General features: G+C 42.2%; 1 protein-coding gene across 1 annotated transcript in view; it reads right to left on the bottom strand.

Moving 5' to 3' along the window:
• Positions 1–21,488, bottom strand: part of Anxa3 (annexin A3) — a 48,368-nt gene that overhangs the window by 16,866 nt on the left and 10,014 nt on the right. The window contains exons 3-8 of the mRNA XM_031391224.1: positions 15,864–15,951; positions 14,355–14,449; positions 10,837–10,950; positions 7,269–7,359; positions 3,566–3,645; positions 90–146 (exon numbers count right to left, since the gene is read on the bottom strand). Coding sequence (XP_031247084.1) covers positions 90–146; positions 3,566–3,645; positions 7,269–7,359; positions 10,837–10,950; positions 14,355–14,449; positions 15,864–15,951 — 525 coding nt within the window. The remainder of the gene's footprint in view (positions 1–89; positions 147–3,565; positions 3,646–7,268; positions 7,360–10,836; positions 10,951–14,354; positions 14,450–15,863; positions 15,952–21,488) is intronic.

The raw sequence follows: 21,488 nt of genomic DNA, 5'->3' as shown, positions 1-21,488 counted from the left end.
GGAGGAGGAGGAGGAGGTGGAGGTGGTTGTGGTGGTGGTGATGGTGGTGGTGTGTATGTAAAAGAACCGTTCTCCTGACAGTTACTCACCTGAGCATCTTTTTTGGCCAGATGTTCATCCACTTTTAGGCTTTCATCTCTTCTACCCTACAGCAATAGGTTTGATAAAAGCAAGGTCAGCCCTTCAAGGACACAGTGGTTTTTTTCCATGCAGACTATGTAGCAGAGACAAATCGGGCTCTCTTGGCTCTGAGTCTGCCTCTGCCATTGATAGTCAGTCAGTGTAGCAGGGCATACATACAATGTAGGGTCTCAACCTCCTCTGGAAACTCAAAAGCGTTAGAATGAAAAGACAAAGCGCAGACAGAAAATATTTACAAAACACGTTTGATAAAAGATGAATAATCAACAAATATAAAGAACTTTTGAGGCTCAGAAGAAGATAATAAACAACCCAATTTTAAAAGAGAGTAAATTATCTAAGGAGACTTCTCACCAGAGAAGATGTTTAGACAGCAAGAAAACATAGAAAGATGGTTTTCATCATGCCCTGGGGACTTAATCAGGACCTGTTAACATGATTAAACTCCAAAACACTGACAACTCCAAATGCTGGGAAAGAGCAGAAACAATAGGAACTCTTCTTTCATTGCTCATGGAGATGTAAAATGGTACGTGGACTCTGAGAGACCTTCCAGCAGTTTCTCACATTGCTAGGTCTATTCTTACAGTGTGATCCAGCAATTCTGCTCTTTGACATTTATCTAAGTAACATGGACACATGTCCATACAAAACCTTGCACATAAATATTTAACTGAATTTTATTTATAACCGACAAAGCTTTGGAGCAACCAAGATGCCCTTCAACTGTTAAACAGTTTATACACCAAAATATTATTCAGTAAAAATAGGCACAAGCTGACCTGCTAGTTGTGAAAAAAATATGGAGAAACATCACAGGCATATGCAATATCCATTACGCTGGTAAAATGACATATGTTTTTTGATACAACTAAGCAATTGGCTCTGGAAACAGGACTGACCTTCCAAGTTCAGGCTTAAGCATGTTTATGTCACATGTCCTTCAGATGCCCTTGTCCTGGGTCAGGCTAGCCGCCTGACACTGTAACCAAGAGAAGGCAAAGCAGCTAGCAGCTAAGAGTACTAAAGCACACTGTCCTTGAAAACAGCTAGGAAACAACCTATCTCCATCTGCAGTGACAATTGCTTATCATATTACAATATCATAATAGTACAATGTCTACGATGGGAAGGCAGAAGCTCACTGTAGAGAGAATACTGCCCTGCCTGGAACTGAGCAGGGCATCTGGTCATTTCTGATAGATGGTTATAAGTGTTGGTTTGATGATGTTCTCTATCTTTGCTACTCACTGATGGTTCTTTTACTTGGAAGCCTCACCAGCAGGCACACTGTGCTCAGCCTCACCAGCAGGCACACTGTGCTCAGCCTCACCAGCAGGCACACTGTGCTCCACCTATGACTCTTATTCTAGAGCTTCACTGGACAATCTCTGTTCTAACTGGGTTTCCCCACTTAACCACTGTGGGATCTTTGTAATCAGCAGTTTGATGGATGGTGCTACGTTTTGTTACTCTTTCAGCTGAGATACTGCAGTGGTTTGTGCTAGATGCTGCCAGTGGCCCAGTTGACGGAGCTGCTCTATCCTTCTACAGCTATTTTTGATAGTTCTTTTACTATTCCTTACTATAAGAAACTTACTCATTCAAAAAAAAAAAAAAAAAAAAAAAAAAAAAAAAAAAAAAAACTAAAGTGCCACTATCATAAGTCAGTGTCCTGACCCCACAGAACAGCAGATGGGTTAATGCTGAAAGCCAGTCTGAAGAGACTGCATGGCGAGTGACTTCAGCTACTGGACACAACACATGAGGCAGACTAGAAGCAGATGAATAAGGGTGGTTTCTGAAAGAGAGGAAAAGGGTGATATAAATAGGCAGAAGACAGGCTTCCTGGAGAAGTGGAACAATTCTACATGAAACTGTAATGGAAGGCCCATTCATAGATCTGCTAAAATCCATAGACGACTTGAGTGGACCGTAACGTACTGATTTCTATGCAGCTGGCACTCTTATTCTCTCCCAGTCTTCACAACACCTCAAGGGGCTAATATCTATTTAGAGTGCAGTTTCACAGGTATGAGCACAGATTCCTGAAAGCTTAAAGTAAGTTGTTCAGATACAGAAAGCCGTGAGGCAGCAGGAGGGTCCAGTTATGCTTGATCCAAAACCAGCCCTGGAGTGCTATTCTTCCCGTGTACAGTGGGTGAGCTCGCGTCAAACACACGAGGATGCACAGCAGCACATACTCCGCGGAGGCCATGTCTGCTGCCGCCCTTCACATGGTTGGGTGTGTAGTTTCAACCTTTCAGAGGCTATCAGCAGTTAAAGCACCTGGAGCTATAATGAGGGTGGACTAAGCTGCCTAATGCCTCACTTTCCAAGCGCTGCCTCAGCCGACATGCTGTGTGTGCCTCTCGGGATTTTCCTACACATCGGGTGCTGTGTAAATCAGCTGCAGGAAGTCAGGGATTTTAATCACGTCCTCTCTTACTCAAGCCTGCTAATAAATCACATCCTTGACTTTACCACCTTGGTTTTTTTTTATGTGTGTGGGTATTTAGCATGCATGTGTGGATGTGTGCCTGGTACCCCATACACACATGCCTGAAGAGAGATTGTGAGCCAACATGGGAGGGTGAGACTCCGACCTTTGGTCTCTGAAGAGCAGCCACTTAACTGCTGAGCCACTTCTCCAGCCTTGAAGTTAGCATCTTTAAAAAAAAAATACATACTATTTATTACACATTAGTATGTATGTGGTTGGTGGGAGCGCCATAGTGTAAGTGTGGAGGTCAGAGGATTACCCTATGGAGGCAAATCTCTCCCTCTATCCACTTTTATGTGGCTTCCAGGAATTGGACCCCAGTTGACAGAGTTATTGGCAAGTGCCTTTAGCGGCTGCAGTTCCCTGCCTGGTCTCCTGAGATTACTGCAATCATAAACCTTCCACGTAAAGTGAGCAGTGACCTCATATGCTCACATAATGTCACTTCCAAGGTATTGGGGACAAGGTCCTGAAACAGATAATATTTTCCCTGGCTTTACTAACCAGTTCTGAGAATAGTACTATATCTTCTTCTCACTTAATTTAATTTAGCTTAAATTTAATTTAAGCAAAATGAGTATTCTCTGGAGCCCAGAAGAATTCTGCATGTTTTAAAGATGCAAACGAGGTGGAAAGTAAGCAACTGTGAGTTTAGGTGGGCGGTGCGTCAGACGTGCATACTGCGAATCTCAGTGGAAACACTTGTAATCTGTAGCCGGATCTGAACCAACCAAGGCTTTTTGTTGTGGCTAGATCAGCAGCTATGCTTCTGCTGTGATCTTGGTTAAATGTCTTATTGATAACGCTAATGCAAATGCCATGTGAACAAATCACTTCACGGAAAATGAAAATCTCATGGTCCTAAGTTCTGTGAACGCCCTGAAAGCAAGGGGAAGCAGACAGCAAACAGTGAAACCTTACATCTGCCAAGGTCAGCAGAGCTTTCCGGAAGTCTCCAGACGTTTCAGAACTAATGGCATCCCCGAGGCTCTTCTTATACACTGAAACCAAATAAGAACGCGATTAAGTCCTGAGGAACTAAAACAGAGCACTGCGGAGCAGAGGGGAGTGGCTGAATGTCCCTTCTGTTTGACTTCCTGATGCTCTGCCAGTGTGGGATGGAGGCATTGCTCTGGGTGGCGTGAGAGGCCAACAGCAGGAAGAACTGTGGTTCTGGATCAAATTGTGGTTCATTTCATCTGCCATGGCTCTGAAGAGTACCCAGGACAGGAATCTACTAGCTGGCTTTAGGTTTCCACGTGAACTCTTCCTTCATATGAAGAGTTGTAACCTTTAACAGAGGTCATTCAAACAGCCCAAAGCTGTGTCCTTGGTGTCCTGTGAGCTAGGCACAGCCCAGGTACTAAGTTCTTGATCACATGTGGGTGCTGAGGCCTGAGCCCGGGTTCCCTGTAAGAGCTGCAAATTCTCTCAAACTCTGAGCCATTTCCCCAGCTTTGACATTTATTCTTAATATTTTGTAGTTTTGGGGACTGAGGCCAGGGTCTTGTACATGTTAGGCAAGAGCACTAACCACTGAGCACGGTTCCTGTCCCACCTACAACTTAACTTTTCTACTCTGCTCCTCTGGAGTACTGATTCCCTTGCTGGTAATGCACATCTGGATGGAGGCGACGCAGGTGTCAATAGGAATCCTAGCGACACCCTTTTCAATAACCCATACAAACTTCACACATGCATAACCATCTTTAAGTCAATAGAAGATAATTACAGAAAGTGATAGATCACATCACAGCAAAAATATTCTCAGCACAGTTTAATGACTCTCTTTATTGAAATCTATCATTTATGAAGAAATTAATACAGATAAAAAAACCAGAGATATAAATTATTTATCTCAATGGTGATAATTTATACCTACCATATTGTTGTCCCACTCTACACTCTATTTAGAGAAGAAATTTTAATCTGAAAACAAGTCAAAAGAATTTTGCAATTTTAGAATTATTTAGAAAAGACTAAATATTCATGCCATGAAGTCTCCTCTGGCTTCCTTCTTCACCACATATTTTGCAAGAAGTTGGACCAATAAAAAAAGTTAAAATGCAGATAATAGAAGGAAGAGTGGCCATGATTCCTGCCCAACACACACATGTATGCAAACATGCCAACACACACATGTATGTATGCAAACATGACAATGAAGCTCATTAAGATGTGCAACCGATACATACCAATAATTATTACAAAAAGGAAGTAGGCAAAAATGATTCCAAGTGGTTGGTAAGTACCTTTTGCATTTTGAAGCATATCAGGGTAAGGGAATGAGGTTGGTGTTGCAAAAGGAAGGAGCCTGAAGCAGGACTTAGGAGTTCATGGTCTCTGATTAGCATTCTTTCATACACCAGTAACCTTAGAATCCTGGGAAAAGCTTAGTTCCTAGTTGTTTATTTAGACTATTGTGTCACTGCATAAATGGGACAGCTCCTTGCTTTTATGAAGGCCAAATTGATGACCTCCTTTAATAGATATGACTCTGAAAGTATTTTTTACTCACAATAACTTTATACCCTTTATTATATTTGTGTGTGTGTGTGTGTGTGTGTGTGTGTGTGTATGCACACACACATGTGTTTGTGTATGCCACAGCCCATGCATTGGGGGTCCAAGGACAGCTTTTGGAGTAAGTCCTCTTTTGCTACTATGTGGGTACCTAGAAATGTAAACCACATTTCTAGGCTTGGAGGAATGTGGCTTTACACACTGGAGTCATCTTGCGAGCCCAAAACTTTAATCCAATATTCTAAACACTAATTATGTACCCCCCTGTGCCTTTTACTAACCAGTTCTCTCATCTACTTCAAGTTCATATGCTTCCTGCTAAGTTTCTAGCTGGGAGTGAGTGGAGACCAGTGGGCAGGGAGAGGGAAGAAGTGCATGTGACCTCCTGCCTTCGCTGTATGTTCCGCCCTGAGAGATAGCTGTGGCCTCTGTAGCAAGTTACTTGCAGAACAACAGAGGTGCCAGCTCCAGACAGGCAAGATCTTCCTCCTAGAAATCTGAACGCTTCCTTAGAGTTCCTGGTGTACCAACACCGGGCAGGTAATTTCCTCCTCCTGAACTTACAGTTTCAAATAACCCTAACATCTGTGCCATTGAACTCTTAACTTTGGAAGTATTTGGTGTATTACCATCTATCTTCCATTCTGTTCTTTTTCTAAAGTATTGATGCAGTTATCTCTATTAAACTCTCTCTGTTAAAATGCCTAGTATTGTTTGTGGTTTTCTGACTGAGCCCTAATTCATACATCAGTAACAAATTAGTCACCTATTATTTAGGTATCTATCATTTAATGAGAATTTCTAAAAAATAACCTTTCTAATACCCATCTGGGGTCCAGGATTCCCATTTCTATGGGTTTTTATAACACAAGTAGATCTCCTAGAAATGCAAATTTAGAAAACATGGCACCATGGAGGTCCTTCAAAAATTTGTGGATGTTATGTGATTCAGAATTGAGTTGATATTTGGGACAAATCCTGCGAATCTCTCTCTCTCTGATAATTGAGCCTCTTATTCACAGTATTCTTCTAGTTTTTCTAACAAGATGACCAAGAATAGAAAGCAGTAAGATTAGACAGCCCTGATATTAGAGAGTTAAGCTCATACCAACCTGTCATAGTCATACCAACCTGTGAGGACAGGCTATGAGATGAGCTCAATCACATGGACAATGACTCAATCAATCATATCTCAGTGACAAACCCGGATTAAAAACAGTGGCTACTGATATTCAAGTGAACATGGTAACATGGCGGCGATTACTCATTAATGTACCAGCAGGGTAGAAGCTTCAGATTGGAGCTCTCAGATGTACCCCACTCCCTGTGTGTGTGCGTGTCTGTGTGTGTGTGTCTGTGTGTGTGTGTGTCTGTGTGTGTGTTTTGTCCTCTGTGTGTATGTGTATGTGTGTGTGTGTGTGTGTGTGCGCGCGCGTGTGTGTGTGTCTTGTCATTTGGCTGTCCATTAGTCACTTCCTTTATAACAAAATGGTCATTGGGAATAATGTACTTTCGTGACTTCTGTTAGTCTTCTGCTGAGCTACTGAACTTGAGTGTGCAGTGAGAATCCTGGATTACAGGCAACTGGTTAGAGGTATTTGAGGCCTAGGAATGTCTGAGCTTGTGTCTGAGCCTGAAGTGTAGTGGCTGAGGATCACCTATGAGATCATACTACTCCTGAGAAGAGTTTGAATTACATAGTGAGGACATTCTAATTTTTACACAGCTAACAGACACCAACTCTAAATGACTTACCAAACTTCTCACAACCCAAATCATGAATCTGGGTGGTTTTTAGCTTATGATAGAAGTGCACAATGATTTGAGACTATGATATTGATGAAAATGGTTGATTCAATTAAGTGAATATTGAGGGCAGAGCCCTCTGAATTGAGGGTGCTACAAACACAAGATAGTAACACCATTGTTATATGGCAGATCCCATTCTAACTTGCCCTGAAAATGCACAGTTCATGGTAGAATGCATTTTTGTTTCCCTACTTCCTGCCTTCTCAAGATGCTCATGATAGGTGAGATGCTAGGAGAACCGCTTGGCTCACACTTGTGATCAGTGGTAAAGACTAGAAGAAAACAAGGCTACCTGTATAATAGGCCTGCGAGATCTCCTTCATCTGCCTACTTGTCCTGGTTGTTAAGATTTCAATCAGGGCATCTTCATCTGTGCCAGTTCCCTGATAAAGGAAAAAGAAATCTTATCTTTAGAGCACTTAAAAAATTAATTTCATGCTTTTCAGTCTTAATATCTCATTTTGTTCGGATGAAAGAACAGCTCTAAGTAAATCAGTGTAGGACCTCATACTGCTCGACACTAGGTTTCTGATTTTCCATGCATTTTAGAATTAAAATAACAAGTCATCTGGAGTAAACTGACATCAGGTTTTTTCAAGAAAGTATTCCATTCTACTGTGAAAATAGTCAAAAATAATTCTAGGGAGGAAGAGTATAAGGGAAAATTGCCTGCCACTAAAGATCGGAAGTGATGGTCTAAGAGGATTAGCCCAGGAAGCTGATGTAGCACTCTGTTTAGAAGGGACTCCGCAGCAATTTTGGATACATTCATCCTTGCATCTCTGGGCAGGGTTGGTTAGCATCTCCCAGCCTTCTCATGCACAGAGGTTTTCAACTCTTCAGTAAATGTTGTCATAGGCCTTGTTGGCTTGGAGCCCAGCTACCTCTAAGCCTCATTTATATCAAGGTCACTGACTCACCTTGTGAAGCTATTTGCACTAGAACTTGATCAAATAAAGCCAATGAAATTTATAAACAGATTCAATTGTGGCCAGGATGACTGCCACTCAATCAATCCATACAACTAAATTCTAACTAATGGATATGCACAGAATAATCATAGGCAGGCACATTCTAGGCATGCCCTTATAGAGAGGCTGTAAAACCTTCCTCATCTTTTGTGCTTTTTAAATGACTAGAGTTTTATTGAAGATTGGTTCTAATGCTTTGATTCAATTGGAAATCTGTGTGTCCAAATGCTAAAGGTCCTTGTCCCCAGTTGGTTTTTGATTGATCAATAAAGATGTCAGTGGCTAATGGTTGAGCAAGGGAGACCTGACACACTCCTTAGAGTTTCGTGGACTAGGACACAGGAGTGAGGACAAGAAGGATAGCCAGAATGAAGAGGGTGATAGAAGAAGAGAGAGGCAGGAGAGAGAGAACCAATGAGCTATGTAAAAATCTGGGTAAGTGGCCACTGGCCACTTCCCCATTTGTACCTGGGGTAGCAAGGGAAGGTTTAGGAGTGCCCAGCCTTTGAGGTAGTCAAGGCATTTTAAAAAATAAGCTAATGTGTGTGTCTTTCATTCTCAGATCCAAAGATAGCTCCTGGGCAGGTATGTGTATGTGATCTGCTGGGACCAAAGCGGTCCCATAGCAACAAACTCACTGCAACAGGGTTGTCAACTTTAGCTAAGATGGGAGAGCCTAAGATGGAAGGGTCCTTGATAATGAGACTATCACCATTCTTATTCTGAAATCCTTTCTGTGGGTTTCTTCTTAACCGAAGAGAACATTTTCTAATAATTGTTGGTGCTAGCATTTTGTCTAGGCTCCATCTCACAGTTACCTGGCAACAGCCAGGTGTGCCTGACTCATCGCTCACTCACTTCAGAAAAACCCCACAGAATCAAAGTCAAGAAAGAGGTTCAAATCTTAAAGACTATCTGTCACCAAGACCGCTTGGGCCGCCAGTGCACATCTGCCTTCTGAGTGTGTGGGAGATGCCGCTTTGTAGAAGCGACATGTGCACGGATGCTTGTGATTCCCGCAGTTGGAAAGGTGAGGCAGGAGGCTTATGAGTTCAAGGCCACCTGGCTTACACTGTAAGGCCTTGCTTTGCTTTGTCTTGTCATCCCCCTTCCCCCCAACACACACACAAAGGGAACTATCCCATTGCTACTTTATTCAAACTGAGATAGGCGTGTCCAGGAAGAAGTGAAGCGAGACACAAGCTCAGTGGCCCGAAAGGTACAGAGTGTATGCTAAGATTCAGATTCTAGGTGACGCTTCTCCGATCATTCAGCATATCCAGCTGAACAAAGCATCAGAGTCCCCATACTCCCAGAGTTCACAGGCTCAGGTTAGCTTATATCTGAGCCACGCTGCATTGAGATGACCCTCACTGAAAATGAGCAAACTGTTCCTATGCCAGAAGGGGAAGTTGCCTAGAAGAAAAAGATATCTCAGAATAAAACATCCAAAAACTTCTGGCATATGGGTAAACTCCTCACAAAGTAAACACAAGTGAAAGTTACACAAAAAGACAATAGCAGTAAAGTTGAGTAAATGAATGTGTAATGTCTGCAGAGAAGGAATTGAGATGGGACATCATGAATGAGGATTCTAAAACAAGGTCGCTCAGAATGCTCAGGAAGCAGAGAAGAGGCCCTTGAAGCAAGCTCCAGTGAATGCGGATGAGAGGGGTGTGATGTTCAGCTCTATGTGTCAGCTTGATCAGACTACAGCCCCTGGTTATCCAGTCTAATCTGTGTGTTTCTGTGAAGGTACATTATAACTAGAATTAAAGTCCATTTTAAATTGATTTCAAGTGGGACACACTTCCGATACTCTGCACTCTGTTTGGAGCAGCTTCATTCTGTTGAAAGGCCATAAGAGCAAAGGCAAGCCTTCCTTAAAGAATAGGCTGTGCCTGTGGGCAGCAGCTTCAGACACTGCTGCCTGCCGGCTCCATCTGCCCTGACTACCTGCCCTGTGACTGTGGCCTCACCACCCAGACTCACAAAGCACACCTCGCTCCTTACAGCAAATCTCTCTCTCTCTCTCTCTCTCTCTCTCTCTCTCTCTCTCTCTCTCTATATATATATATATATATATATATATATATATATATATATATATTTATATATATATATATAAATTATTATATATGTGTATATATTTATATATATTTACACACATATATATTTACACATATATATTTACATATATATGTTCTGCCTAATAGTTCCATTTCTCTGGAGAATGGCTGGAAGAATTAAAAAAAAGTCATAGACACTCAGACTCTGTTGCATGATGAAGGTGATAAGGAGTCTGGGGTTTAAGTGTTCACTGGAGATTTAGGGAGGCGAATCACATCACCTCACTTGAAAACATCTTTACAAAAGTAATTTTGGCCATAGATAATAGTTCCAGAATGGGCAGAAATGGAGATGAAGGGACCTACTTAGGATACTGATACAGCGCAACCAAGAGATGCAGGTGGCAGCTATGGATGGAGATACCGGCTTCCATCCTGCTGCTCTCTGAGATATGCTTGATGCAGTAGACTTTACAGCAGAGCACACAGATTTGGTCAAAGATTTGGGGCTTCTGAAGGGCAAAAGAAAACAAGGGGCTAAGATTAATACAAGGCATAGGGCCTAAGTAATGGATGGATTATGGTATTTACATTCGATCAAAGAAAAGAAAGAGAGACTGAGTAGTCACAAAACAGAAAAATGTGACCATCCATGCAGCCCAGGGACATCTGGACTCCTGGTTACACAGAGCTCCCCAGAATCACTGCATCCTTTAAAGTGGACAATAAAAATGGCTTCCAAGCCCAACAAGTCTGGAGCAAGTGCCCTGAAGAGAGAACGCTAATTGACAATGGGATCTGGGGAAAGTCAATACCTTACCTTCATGGATTTCTTCAGTTGTTTTGCATCAAACACAGCTGGTGCAGTAACAAGAGCCACCATGACATGCTCAAAGTGGCCAGAGAGATCACCCTTCAAGTCATCTTTCAGCTCCTAAAATAAAAACCGCAAGGAGGAAATCATGAAATATGTTTATCTTCTCTTCCTCGGCAGCCACTAGGCAAAGAGAAACACAAGTATAAAGATGAGATGAAAGCAGGCTCATCCACGGGGAATAGCCGGAATGCCGAGAATATCGCAGTGGATATTCATCTTCACCTCGTGAAGTTTCCACAGTACCCCTCCTTACAAGACTTCTGCAAAGCCCTAAGGAAGCTTTACAAGTGTACCCGAAGGCAGTTCCTCCAAGTACCATGCCCATTACACATTGTGTACACATACCAAATCATCACACCATACCCACAAATATGCACAATTAAAGTAGTAACTGATAAATAGGAAAACAGAATGAATGGAGCTCCCAGGTCCTTGCCGCTCTCGATGCTCAGTCTGGGTAAGAGAGGCAGGGAGAGAGTCTTGCTGGTAAACACTCTGTTAAAGTGCCCTGCATCTCAGAGACCCTGCTGGGCTCCAGAGAGAAAGGGGAGAACAAGGGCTAGTCAGTCTCCTTTAGTGGATCCTAGGCATTCCGAGCAGGACCACGTGTCCTTTGGGACTGTTTCCACACATTACATAAGAAATCTGTCTCTCTCACCTAAGGGCAGGGACATGGTTTCTATTTCCAATATTCAAAGAAGTGATATGGAACAGTTTTATTTTCAGGCCTGGCAGAGAAGCTGGCAGTCCTGATGATACAGACTGTCACCATCACCACCCACCATGGGCACAGTGGGTCATGAGATGGAGCCATGGATCACTCTCTGGGCTTTTAACTGCAGCAGAGTTTTTTTCATATTTAAATGCTACATTCTGCTGCCATCTGTCCTCAACCCAATGGCAAAGAAGCCTTATTTTATATGCTCTCATTCTGTCACACAATGGGCAATGGCTGTTTGTCCTTTGCAAACTCGACTGGTTCTTCCTCCACACTTTACAGTGCTCAAAAAAGCCAATGGACCATCCATGTCACCTACACGTATAGGAGGGGTTCTGACCAAGAGGCGTGGCAATTCATTCATTTCAATACATGCTTCAGGGTGCCTAGTCAACGCTAGACATTTAAAAGTAGCTGGGATACAATGCTTATGCCTAAGATGTTCACCCTGATAATAAAATTAAGGTACTCAAGGATAAAGTACAACTTTATTGCATTCTATATCGAGTGTGTGATACAGGAGTTAGAATGCCCGAGGGACTGGAGAACACTCTCTGGGGTGATGTCTGATGATACCTGTTGGGACTCCTTCTTCCCATACTTCATGACCCACAGTAGTCAAAATAATCTCTCCCTTTTCTTTATTGTGCTGCAGATGGAGCACAGAGCCCTAGAAATCTTAGCTAAGTATTCTACCATTAAGCTAAATCTCCAGGCTCCCAAATAATCTTTCAGTATTAAAAACTGGACAATATTATTCCCCTGCCTAAACACTTCCAATGGCTCCCTATTGTAGAATAAAATCAAGCCTCTGCATGAGGACATAAAACCGTGGTTCTCACCTGTCCTAATGCTACGACATTTTACTTCAGATCCTCATGCTGTGATGACCCCTACCATAAAATTACTTCATTGCTACATCATAACTGTAATTTTGCTACTGTTATGAATCATAGTGTAAATATTTTGCAGTTGGAGGTTTGCCTAAGGGGTCAAAACCCACAGGTTGAGAATTGCTAATACAGAGCTCAAGCTAAGCCCGGCAACACGCATCTGTAGTGTCAGCACTGGGAGGAAGAGATGCTGAAGTAGGAGGATCATTTGAATAGAAGAGCTTAAGAGCAGACTGGCAACATGGCAAAATCCCATGCCAAAATGCACAAATAAAAAAATGTTTGGTAGTGAGGCACGGTGATGAACCGCTGTATATTTCTAGCTGCTTGGGAGCCTAGGGTGGGACAATCATTTGAGCTAGGCTGAGAAACACAGTGGCACCTGAAATATTTTTTAAAAAGCTCCAGTATTACAAGGCCACACCCTCTGTCCCATCAATGCCACGCTCTGGCTATATCGGAGTTCTAGCTCCCACATACTTCCAGCTGCCCAAGACCTTTACATTTGTTCTCCCCTCTGCTTGCCCTGAGCATCTGCAGATGGAGCTAGTCAGACACAGCACTGATTGTCCTAGCAGCCAGTCAGGCAGCAGCACCCTGCTGACATCACTTCCTCACCATGGTCAGGGAGCCAGCCCATCACCAGTTACCCTCCTTCACGTCACTGCACTTTCACGTTCCACTCGCAATAACTGAACTTATTATTATGTTTCTGATAGGAGAGGCTAGGCTAGCCCCACAGGAGATGGGAAGAACTGCATCTCCTAGCAGTAATTCTCCAGTCTCCAGCAGAGAGCACTATTCAACAAACATTGTATGTCAATGGTAGACACTCTTGTTCTTATGTAGCTATTTTCTGATACTTATGTAGCTATTTCCTGACACTTAGTGAGTTTTCATATGTTGGGTTTACTGATCTTTAATTACATAACTATTTTAAAATTAAAAGGGAAATGAAAGGTTATCTACAGCTGCTTTTTGCAGAGAGCTGGCCGGGTCATTCTATGTTGAGAGGACTGTCCTTCATATTACATGATACTTAACAGTACCTCTAACCTCTAAACACTGGGAGTTAGCATCACCATCTACCCCAAGTCTGACTTGGGGTCATCAAAATGTAAATCTTGAGACTAGGGACATGTCTCAGTTGGTAGAATACCTGCCTGGTACTAACAAAGACCTGGGTTTGATCCTCAGTACCACATAATCCAGGCCTAGTGACTCCTGGCTATAATCCCAACACTTAGGGGTTGAGCACAGGGAGGAGTTCAAAATAATCGTCAGTCACTTTGTGGGTTCCAGGCCAGTCTGTGCTACATAAGACCCTGTCTCAAAAAGAGAAAAGGTAAGTCTCCCTTCGTGTCAAGTGAGCTGAGGGGAGGGGACTCACTGATGGCTTGGAGCCATTACTGTAGGGCAGTGGTTCTCAACCTTTCTAATGCTGTGACCCTTTAATATAGTTCCTCATGTTGTGGTGACCCCCAACCATAACATTATTTCATTGCTACTTTATAACTGCAATTTTACTATGGTTACGAATCATAATGTAAATATCCGATATGCAACCCCTAAGAATGGGTCGTTTGACCCCAACAGGGTGGTGACCCACAGGTTGAGAACTGCTGCTCTAAAGCACTATTCTTCTTTCCACAGTGAAGGAACAGAAACCCCAAACCACTGAGATGGTGAAAGCCGAAACCTGCAGGATTTAGAATCCTGGCTCATGAGTGGATGCACAGGCAACTCTGCCACACTCAGTCTAAAGCCAGAGCTCTGTGAATGGTGCTCAGAGGAAGAACGGAGCATGGGGCAACTGTCTTCTCAAGGCCTGCTGTGTTCAGGGATGCTACCTGTTCATATGCTGCTTGGTACTGCTTGGCAATCAGCTGCCGCTGCGCATTCGACCTCTCTGTCAGAATGTTGATGAGGGTTTTCTCGTCAGTTCCTAAATGAGAACAAAGTTATTTTATGAGCCAAGGATTCTCCTTATCTGTTTCAAACAACAGAATCTGGGGTCTAAAACAAGCACAGACAGGAAAGCATTTTAATTTTTAATTTCCAGCTTCTTGCTGGGTTAGAATCTGTGTGTGTGTGGTTTGTTTGTTTGATTGTTTGTTTTTGAAAATGAAGTTTACTTAGGTGATTTGAGGGCTGGAGAAATATAAAACAGTCAATCCTTGTCTATTCTTTCCTATGTCTACAGAAAATATGAAAAACTGTGCTGAGACAATTAAATAATATTCATTCAAGATAAAAATGAAGTTGGATATCTCTAAAGGCTCCTCCCATATGTCAATTCCTTGTAGACTGATGATCAAGTAAAAAGGAGCAGAACTTCTCAACCTGGGAGGAAAATGCAGAAGAGCTTTATGGCTTTACAATTAAAATGGCACAGTAGACGTGAATCCTAGGAAAAATATTACTAAGCTTGGTTTTGCTAATGTTAAAACTGGATGGAATAAACATTAGCATAATTCTTTTTTGGAGGGATGGGGGGATGCGAGCATGGATCAGAAGATGGACTAGGGGGAGGAGGATATTTCTGTGGCTGGAGATTTTATCTAGAAAAGTTTACATCCAGGCCCAAGAGTACTACTAATAGTGATAATCATTTCAGAGAGTGATTTGGCAAAATTTCTAGTTTAAAAATAAGTATTCTGGTAATCTCCACCCAGAACTTATAACTCTTGTCCTAGAGAAATACTAGCAACTGTGCACAGTGAAGTCTAAGCTGGAACACTCACCAAGGACCTTTACACTGTAATAGAAAAGAGTTATAGGCAATTTGAATGTTTCATCAACATTTCCAGTTTATGATATAATATACAATAGACTACTGTGCAGCTAAAATTAATGACCCAGAGCTAAACTTATCAACATGAATAAATCTCAAAACATTATGTTGAGAGGGAAAAACAATCGACCAAAGAACGAATGGTGCGCTTCTCCGGTTTTACTGGTTGAAACTACAGAAACTAGTAAGTACGTCCTTATGTATGTAGCTACGGGGTTGGGAGGAGTCCGTAAGTGTAAAGTCTAATTTAGAAAGGTGATTTTCTCTAGGTAATGGGGTGAAATAAAACCTAGGAAGACTGGTCCAGGACTGTATCTGTCATGATTTGTGATTACGATGGTGATAACCAGTTGATGGAGCTGTGGTACGACTTAACTGAGTAAAAATTACAAATGCTTTATTCACTGAGACTGGGCTCCCATGTACTTCTTCATTGCTTCACACTTTAAAATATCCCCTGACAACTTCTCTAATTCAGGATCCAGATTGGGCCAACTGGCTTTTTAGATGGGAACTTTCCTGGCGTGTCTAAACAGCGATGCAGGAATTGACAAGCTCCACTCACCAATTCCCCTGATTGCTTTCCGGATAGCTTCGGCATCCACTGACGGGCTAAAGCCTGGGTAATCTTTTATGGTTCCTCGTGATCCAACCTAGAAGGAAAGTTCCACTAGTTAAAAACCATACTTTTGTTTGTTTGTTTGTTTGTTTTTTGTTTCTTTTGGGGGGGGGGTTGTTTTGTAGAGACAGGGTTTCTCTGTATAGCCCTGGCTGTCCTGGAACTCACTCTGTAGACCAGGCTGGCCTCGAACTCAGAAATCCACCTGCTTCTGCCTCCCAAGTGCTGGGATTAAAGGCATGCACCACCACCGCCTGGCCACACTTTTATTTATACTAAAGTTACATATACTAAATGTGTATGTAAAAGTGATTATGCTTTTAAAATTCTAACGCCTTCTGTTGACTCTGTGTGTGACTAAATGGTGGCTCACTGAACCAAGCGTGAACACAGGCAGTATGCTTAGAGGAGCCTATCAGAAGTCTTGTACTGGCCCAGTTCCAGAGAAAATCCCAGAGGCTTTGAATTTGCATACTAAATACCTGGAGCGAATGCTTTTTAAGTTGTTAGAAACACAGAGCAGAACTTACAGGTCCTCTGGAAGAGCAGCAAGTGCTCTTAACTGCTGAGCCATCTCCCCAGTCCCCTTGGGCATAAGCCTGTGAGAGACCTGTGGCAGCCTGGTTACTTGCTGTTCCTGGCATAGTGCAACATTTCCCATCCCTGTACACACTTGTACTACACGTAGCAAGAGGCCCCCCAGGTGGGACAAACCGCACATAGAAAACATTGCTTCTCTAGGGCAATGAGCTGCTTTACCATCAGAGACTCTGAAGACTGCAGGATTTAGAGTTCCTACATACAAATCATAAGAAAACTTAAACTCTTTTCACCCACTGCATTCCCCAGAGACGATGCTGAGTAAGCTACCTATCACATGTCACACGGGAGCAGCTATGGTTCGGAGGTTCTGCGATGTGTGAACCCTACTCTAAAGAATTAGTAAATGAAAATGCTATGGAGGCTGTTGTCTTTTATGCTCTGCTTAATGGGTGTGTGACAGTGCCCCCAAGATTCTTGTCTGAGAACTCCACTGACATCTTGGGAGCTTCAGGAATAGCATAGAATATATATTTTTAAAAATAGCTACATTACTAACAGTGAAATGAGAAAGACCATACTGCAAAAGAATAAAATATTCTGAAATTATTGAAGAACTACATGACAGCCAAAAGGATGCTGAAGATCTTCAAAGTCACCATGTCCTCATATAGTATATTTTGACCTTTTAAATAAAAATCCACGCTAATCACAGTAACATCTGACATTCTCTTTTTAAACAGGGCTTTCTACCCTGTTGTTGAATGGTATTGACTGTGTTGTTGTGAATTAATATGGTCACATCTGCACTCTTCTGAAGTGTCTATTTTCATGAAAGGACATTATCTTGTCACATTAAAGTGAATGGAAAATTAATGTACTGGCACGGTAGAGGCGAGAGCCTGCTGACTCAATAGATGAGATAGAACAATTTGTTTCAGTGTTGTCAAACATTGTTTAAAGTACTCCAAAGAAAAAAATTGAAAACTAACAAGCTAGAATGTGCCAGATCTAAAGACAATAGAAACGATTTAATCAGTTGCTTTAACATAATTCTTCGGAGTTCAAAGCTTAATAAGATTTATAAACTGGCAAAGACAACTGACTTTATTACTGTCCACTCCCACCTCTAGCTCTCATCCTTCCCTTTTCCACCCACCCCCTCTGTTGAATGCTCTGGAAGGACACATTAGGTGCCCCAATGCTAGGCACCTTACATATGTTAACTACAACCTTCTGCAGCCCTGATTCTAGCATGATTGACTCTGCATAAATGACATCGGGACTGAAGGAGACTACAGAATTTACTCTCATCCACTCAGCTAGCCAAGCCATAGATCTGAGTTTGAATGTAGTCTGTACTGCTCTAAATCATCCCTGCATTTCTGGAATCATGTCTCAGTATCTCCTGAGGTGACATTTTAAAATGCATGTGAGCAGGCCCGGGATATACTTTGACTATACTGAATTTTATTTTTAGGAACCAGGTACTGAAAGACCCCCAGAACTGGGGAAATCCTTACTCAAGTCTCAGGATGACGCGACCACCCAATGACTCATGAGAGACCGAACTTGCTGCAATCACATGAGGTTTATTGGGGATACCGGTACCGGGGTTGATCTCATGACCCTGCCAGTCAGAGGAGTTCGACCCCGGGGTCGATCTCATGACCATGCTGGCCAGAGTTCGATGCCGAACACAAGAAGTGTGGGATATTTAAGGGAAGCTGGGGGCGGAGAGAGAGTTACCAAGGAAACAGAACATAAAAACAGTGGAAAATTTCTGAGGGACCCAACCCAAGATATTCAGTTAGGGAGGGAATCATATTCATTCTAGGAATGTAATCTTCATCTATCGGTCGGCAGGGTGGAGAGTCTCATAAACCAGTAGACCTTCATTCTTAGTTCCGCCCTCATTGTGGATCATTCAGGACGGGCAGGTATTGGGAACCAGAGGCCTGAGGCTCTCTGAGTTCCTGGAACTGGCTACTCCACCTTTTTGGCTTGTGGCAGAGGTTTTCCTTGCCCTCTTTTAAGTAAAGGTTACACATTAATACATACATTTCTATTAAATGCCCTCATTTTAAATTCTAAGATTCTCCAGCCTTTCATTACTAGGTTCTACATTCTTATGAAGTTCAATTTGTGTGATTCTATACCACAAGGATACTTAACATGGCTTCTTTTGAATACAAGAAGACAATATGGTGAATCCTTAATATTCATGTCTTATAAAGATTTAGGGTTTGCACTAACTGTGACCTCTGCCCTGCTTTCTACCATCTACAAATCAAAATTTGTTAAAATTCCAAATTACAAAATTAGATGAAGATAAAATTCTTAACCCATCGTGCAACTCTTTCTGGTGAAGGGTTAGATGGGAGAAACAGCTTACCCAATAAAAGGGTTCTTCTCCCTTTACCTCTCTCTCCCTCCCCAGCATGCACACATACCAACTTGAAAGAAGCCATGGGAATTTGGCTTTTAGTTAGTTGTTTATTTTGCTGTGCAGGAATCAAACCCAAGGGCCCTGTACATGACAACTGAGTGCTTTACCACTGAGCCACAGCCCCACCCCAGAACATGGGAATTCTGAAGCAGAATTCTAATGAAATATTGAAAAGTGTTTTTGTCATTTATATGAACAATATTATAGGATTTACTTGGTAAGACTTGGTTATCCAGGCAATACTTAAATGATTTATCAAAACTGATTGTAAAATAAATAACCAGACTCATATTGTTTAATGCATACTAGATAATGAACGAAAGATCATACAAACATCTTAGATTTCTTGAGTGATCTTAATGAGGTAAATTTGAAGGAGTTGGAGACAGAGCTCAGTTGTTAAAAGCACTTGCTGTTTCATAGGACTCAAGTTCAGTTCCCAGTGCACAATCAGGAGTCTCACAAAGATCTCTAACTCTAGTTCCACAGGATTCAACGCCATCGGCCTCCAGAGGTACCCACATTTGCATCTATATGCCCAAATGCTAACTCATGACCACCTACACATAATTAAAAATAACAGAACAAGGGCATGCTCAGCCCCAGAGGGACGGTTTGTCTAACAGAACTTTGTTGGTTAGGATGGTGCTTGGACTTAAAGCCACTTCCATGTGTACAAAATGCCCATGTTCTATAGCTCATCACTTTGCCAGGGCTGGAGGTTAGGGAACTCTACCTCAATGGTTCTCAAAATGGCTTCCCGGATCAACTCCATATGAATCTCCTGGAATTTCCAGAGATGTAAATCCTCATAGCCCACTTTCTTCTAGTCCACAATGATGGGGTAGGACTCAGTGTTTGGCTTCAGGAGACCCTCGGTGATTTTAATGGACCACCAAGTGGTATAATCAACATTGCACTTCATTCTCAGCTGCCTAGAGAACTAGAATAAAGCCAGCAATACCTGGATACTGCACGGGTGTGGAAGCTAAGTAACTCAGTTATGAGGTGTTGTTTTAGGAATGTTGACATTGACAGCCAAAGCTCTTTGGATTGCTAGTTTCATTGCAGCCTTCCTGTTTTGTCAGAGAAGACCCATTTATTGATTCTTAGTTGAGGTCATTTCCCTAGTACTGTAGTCAGTGCTAATGAGAACACCCCATGAACACTTGGCTAAAGCCATTTTCAAAATCATGTTTGGTCAGTGCTCCACCTACTTTCTTATGCATATTTAGTTTCTTCCCTTTTTTCCTACTTTTTTTTTTTTTTCAGTTTTTTTCAGTTTTTTTCAGACAGGGTTTCTCTGTGTAGCTCTGGCTGTTCTGGCCGGTCACACTGTAGACCAGGCTGGCCTCAAACTCAGAAATCCGCCTGCCTTTGCCTCCCAAGTGCTGGGATTAAAGGCATGCACCACCACTGCCCAGCTTTTCCCCATTTTTCAAACTTGACTTTTAAATGCTCCCAAAAGAAAAAGGATGATGAAAGCCACTGGGAAGTAAAGTAATGAAAAGAATAAAGAAAACAAGTAGTAATTCTTTATAATAAGGCCAGTTAGTTGTCGTGTGTCCAGAGTTTTGCTAGGAAGACTTTCAATCTCCATGATTAACCCAGAGAGCAGGCACTTTCACCCTGAGCCTGGATGGCCAGAGAGATGCTTAAGAACCTTGCCCAAGATGACACAAGCAGAAAGTCCCCTCTGCTGTTCTTTTCTTCAACTTGCTAGTCTAGACTAATATCGCCTGACTCTACCTTATGCCAGTAGAATTTTCTTTACTTCCTAAAATCATTCCTTGGCTAGCCACAGAGCATGGTGCCCTGAAGCCACTGACATGGTCAAATTACCCTCAGGGTAAATGTCTGCTGTTACCTTGGCAGACCAGTCTTACTAAACATGGCTGCATCTTTTTCTTCATGGACTGTGTAGCAGACTTGCAATAAATTGAAGCTCTATGTTCAAAGGATGAATAAAAGAGAAACACAGGGTGCCAACTCCGTTGACACAAAATATATTTAGAGCCAAATGCTTCAGAGCAAAAATGGCAGCCACTGGGAACACATTCTAAAAGGTGAGGCAAAGCCATATCATGCATCACTTCATAAAGCCCCATAAAAGCCAGATCCCCAAATTAAGCCTTAGAGAAAACTCTAGGACTCAAAGGCTTTCAAAAAGCCCGGGAGAAATGATTACTTTCTGTGCTCAATGTCAAGATGCTGTCCTGGGTCATGAAGCTTTATGATACAAGAGGAAATGGAGTAGACTACAAAAACAAAGCAACCAAAACTTGGAAAATGTAAGACTTTTTGTTCAATTCTTCAAGTAAGAAATGGTCTTTTAAAACCAAAGGAAGTGCCCTATAAGTGGCCATGAAATCAGATACAGTCACATGAGACCTTGTCTTTCCTATGCCAAAGACCTAACTAGCAGCTCAAAGTAACTGTGATTGGATACAAGCTCACTCCCAATGTCAATGGTTGAGATAAAGTCATGGTGCAGACTTGGGCCTCTGATCCAATAGGACTAGTCTCTTGTAAGAGAATAGCTCTGCAAAGACAGACTGGCCTTCAGGTAAGCCTGTGGAGGT

Source organism: Mastomys coucha, unplaced genomic scaffold, assembly GCF_008632895.1.
Source record: "Mastomys coucha isolate ucsf_1 unplaced genomic scaffold, UCSF_Mcou_1 pScaffold22, whole genome shotgun sequence".
NCBI lineage: Eukaryota > Metazoa > Chordata > Mammalia > Rodentia > Muridae > Mastomys > Mastomys coucha.
The sequence above is the reverse complement of the archived record's forward strand: the minus strand, read 5'-3'. Positions and strand labels throughout refer to the sequence as shown.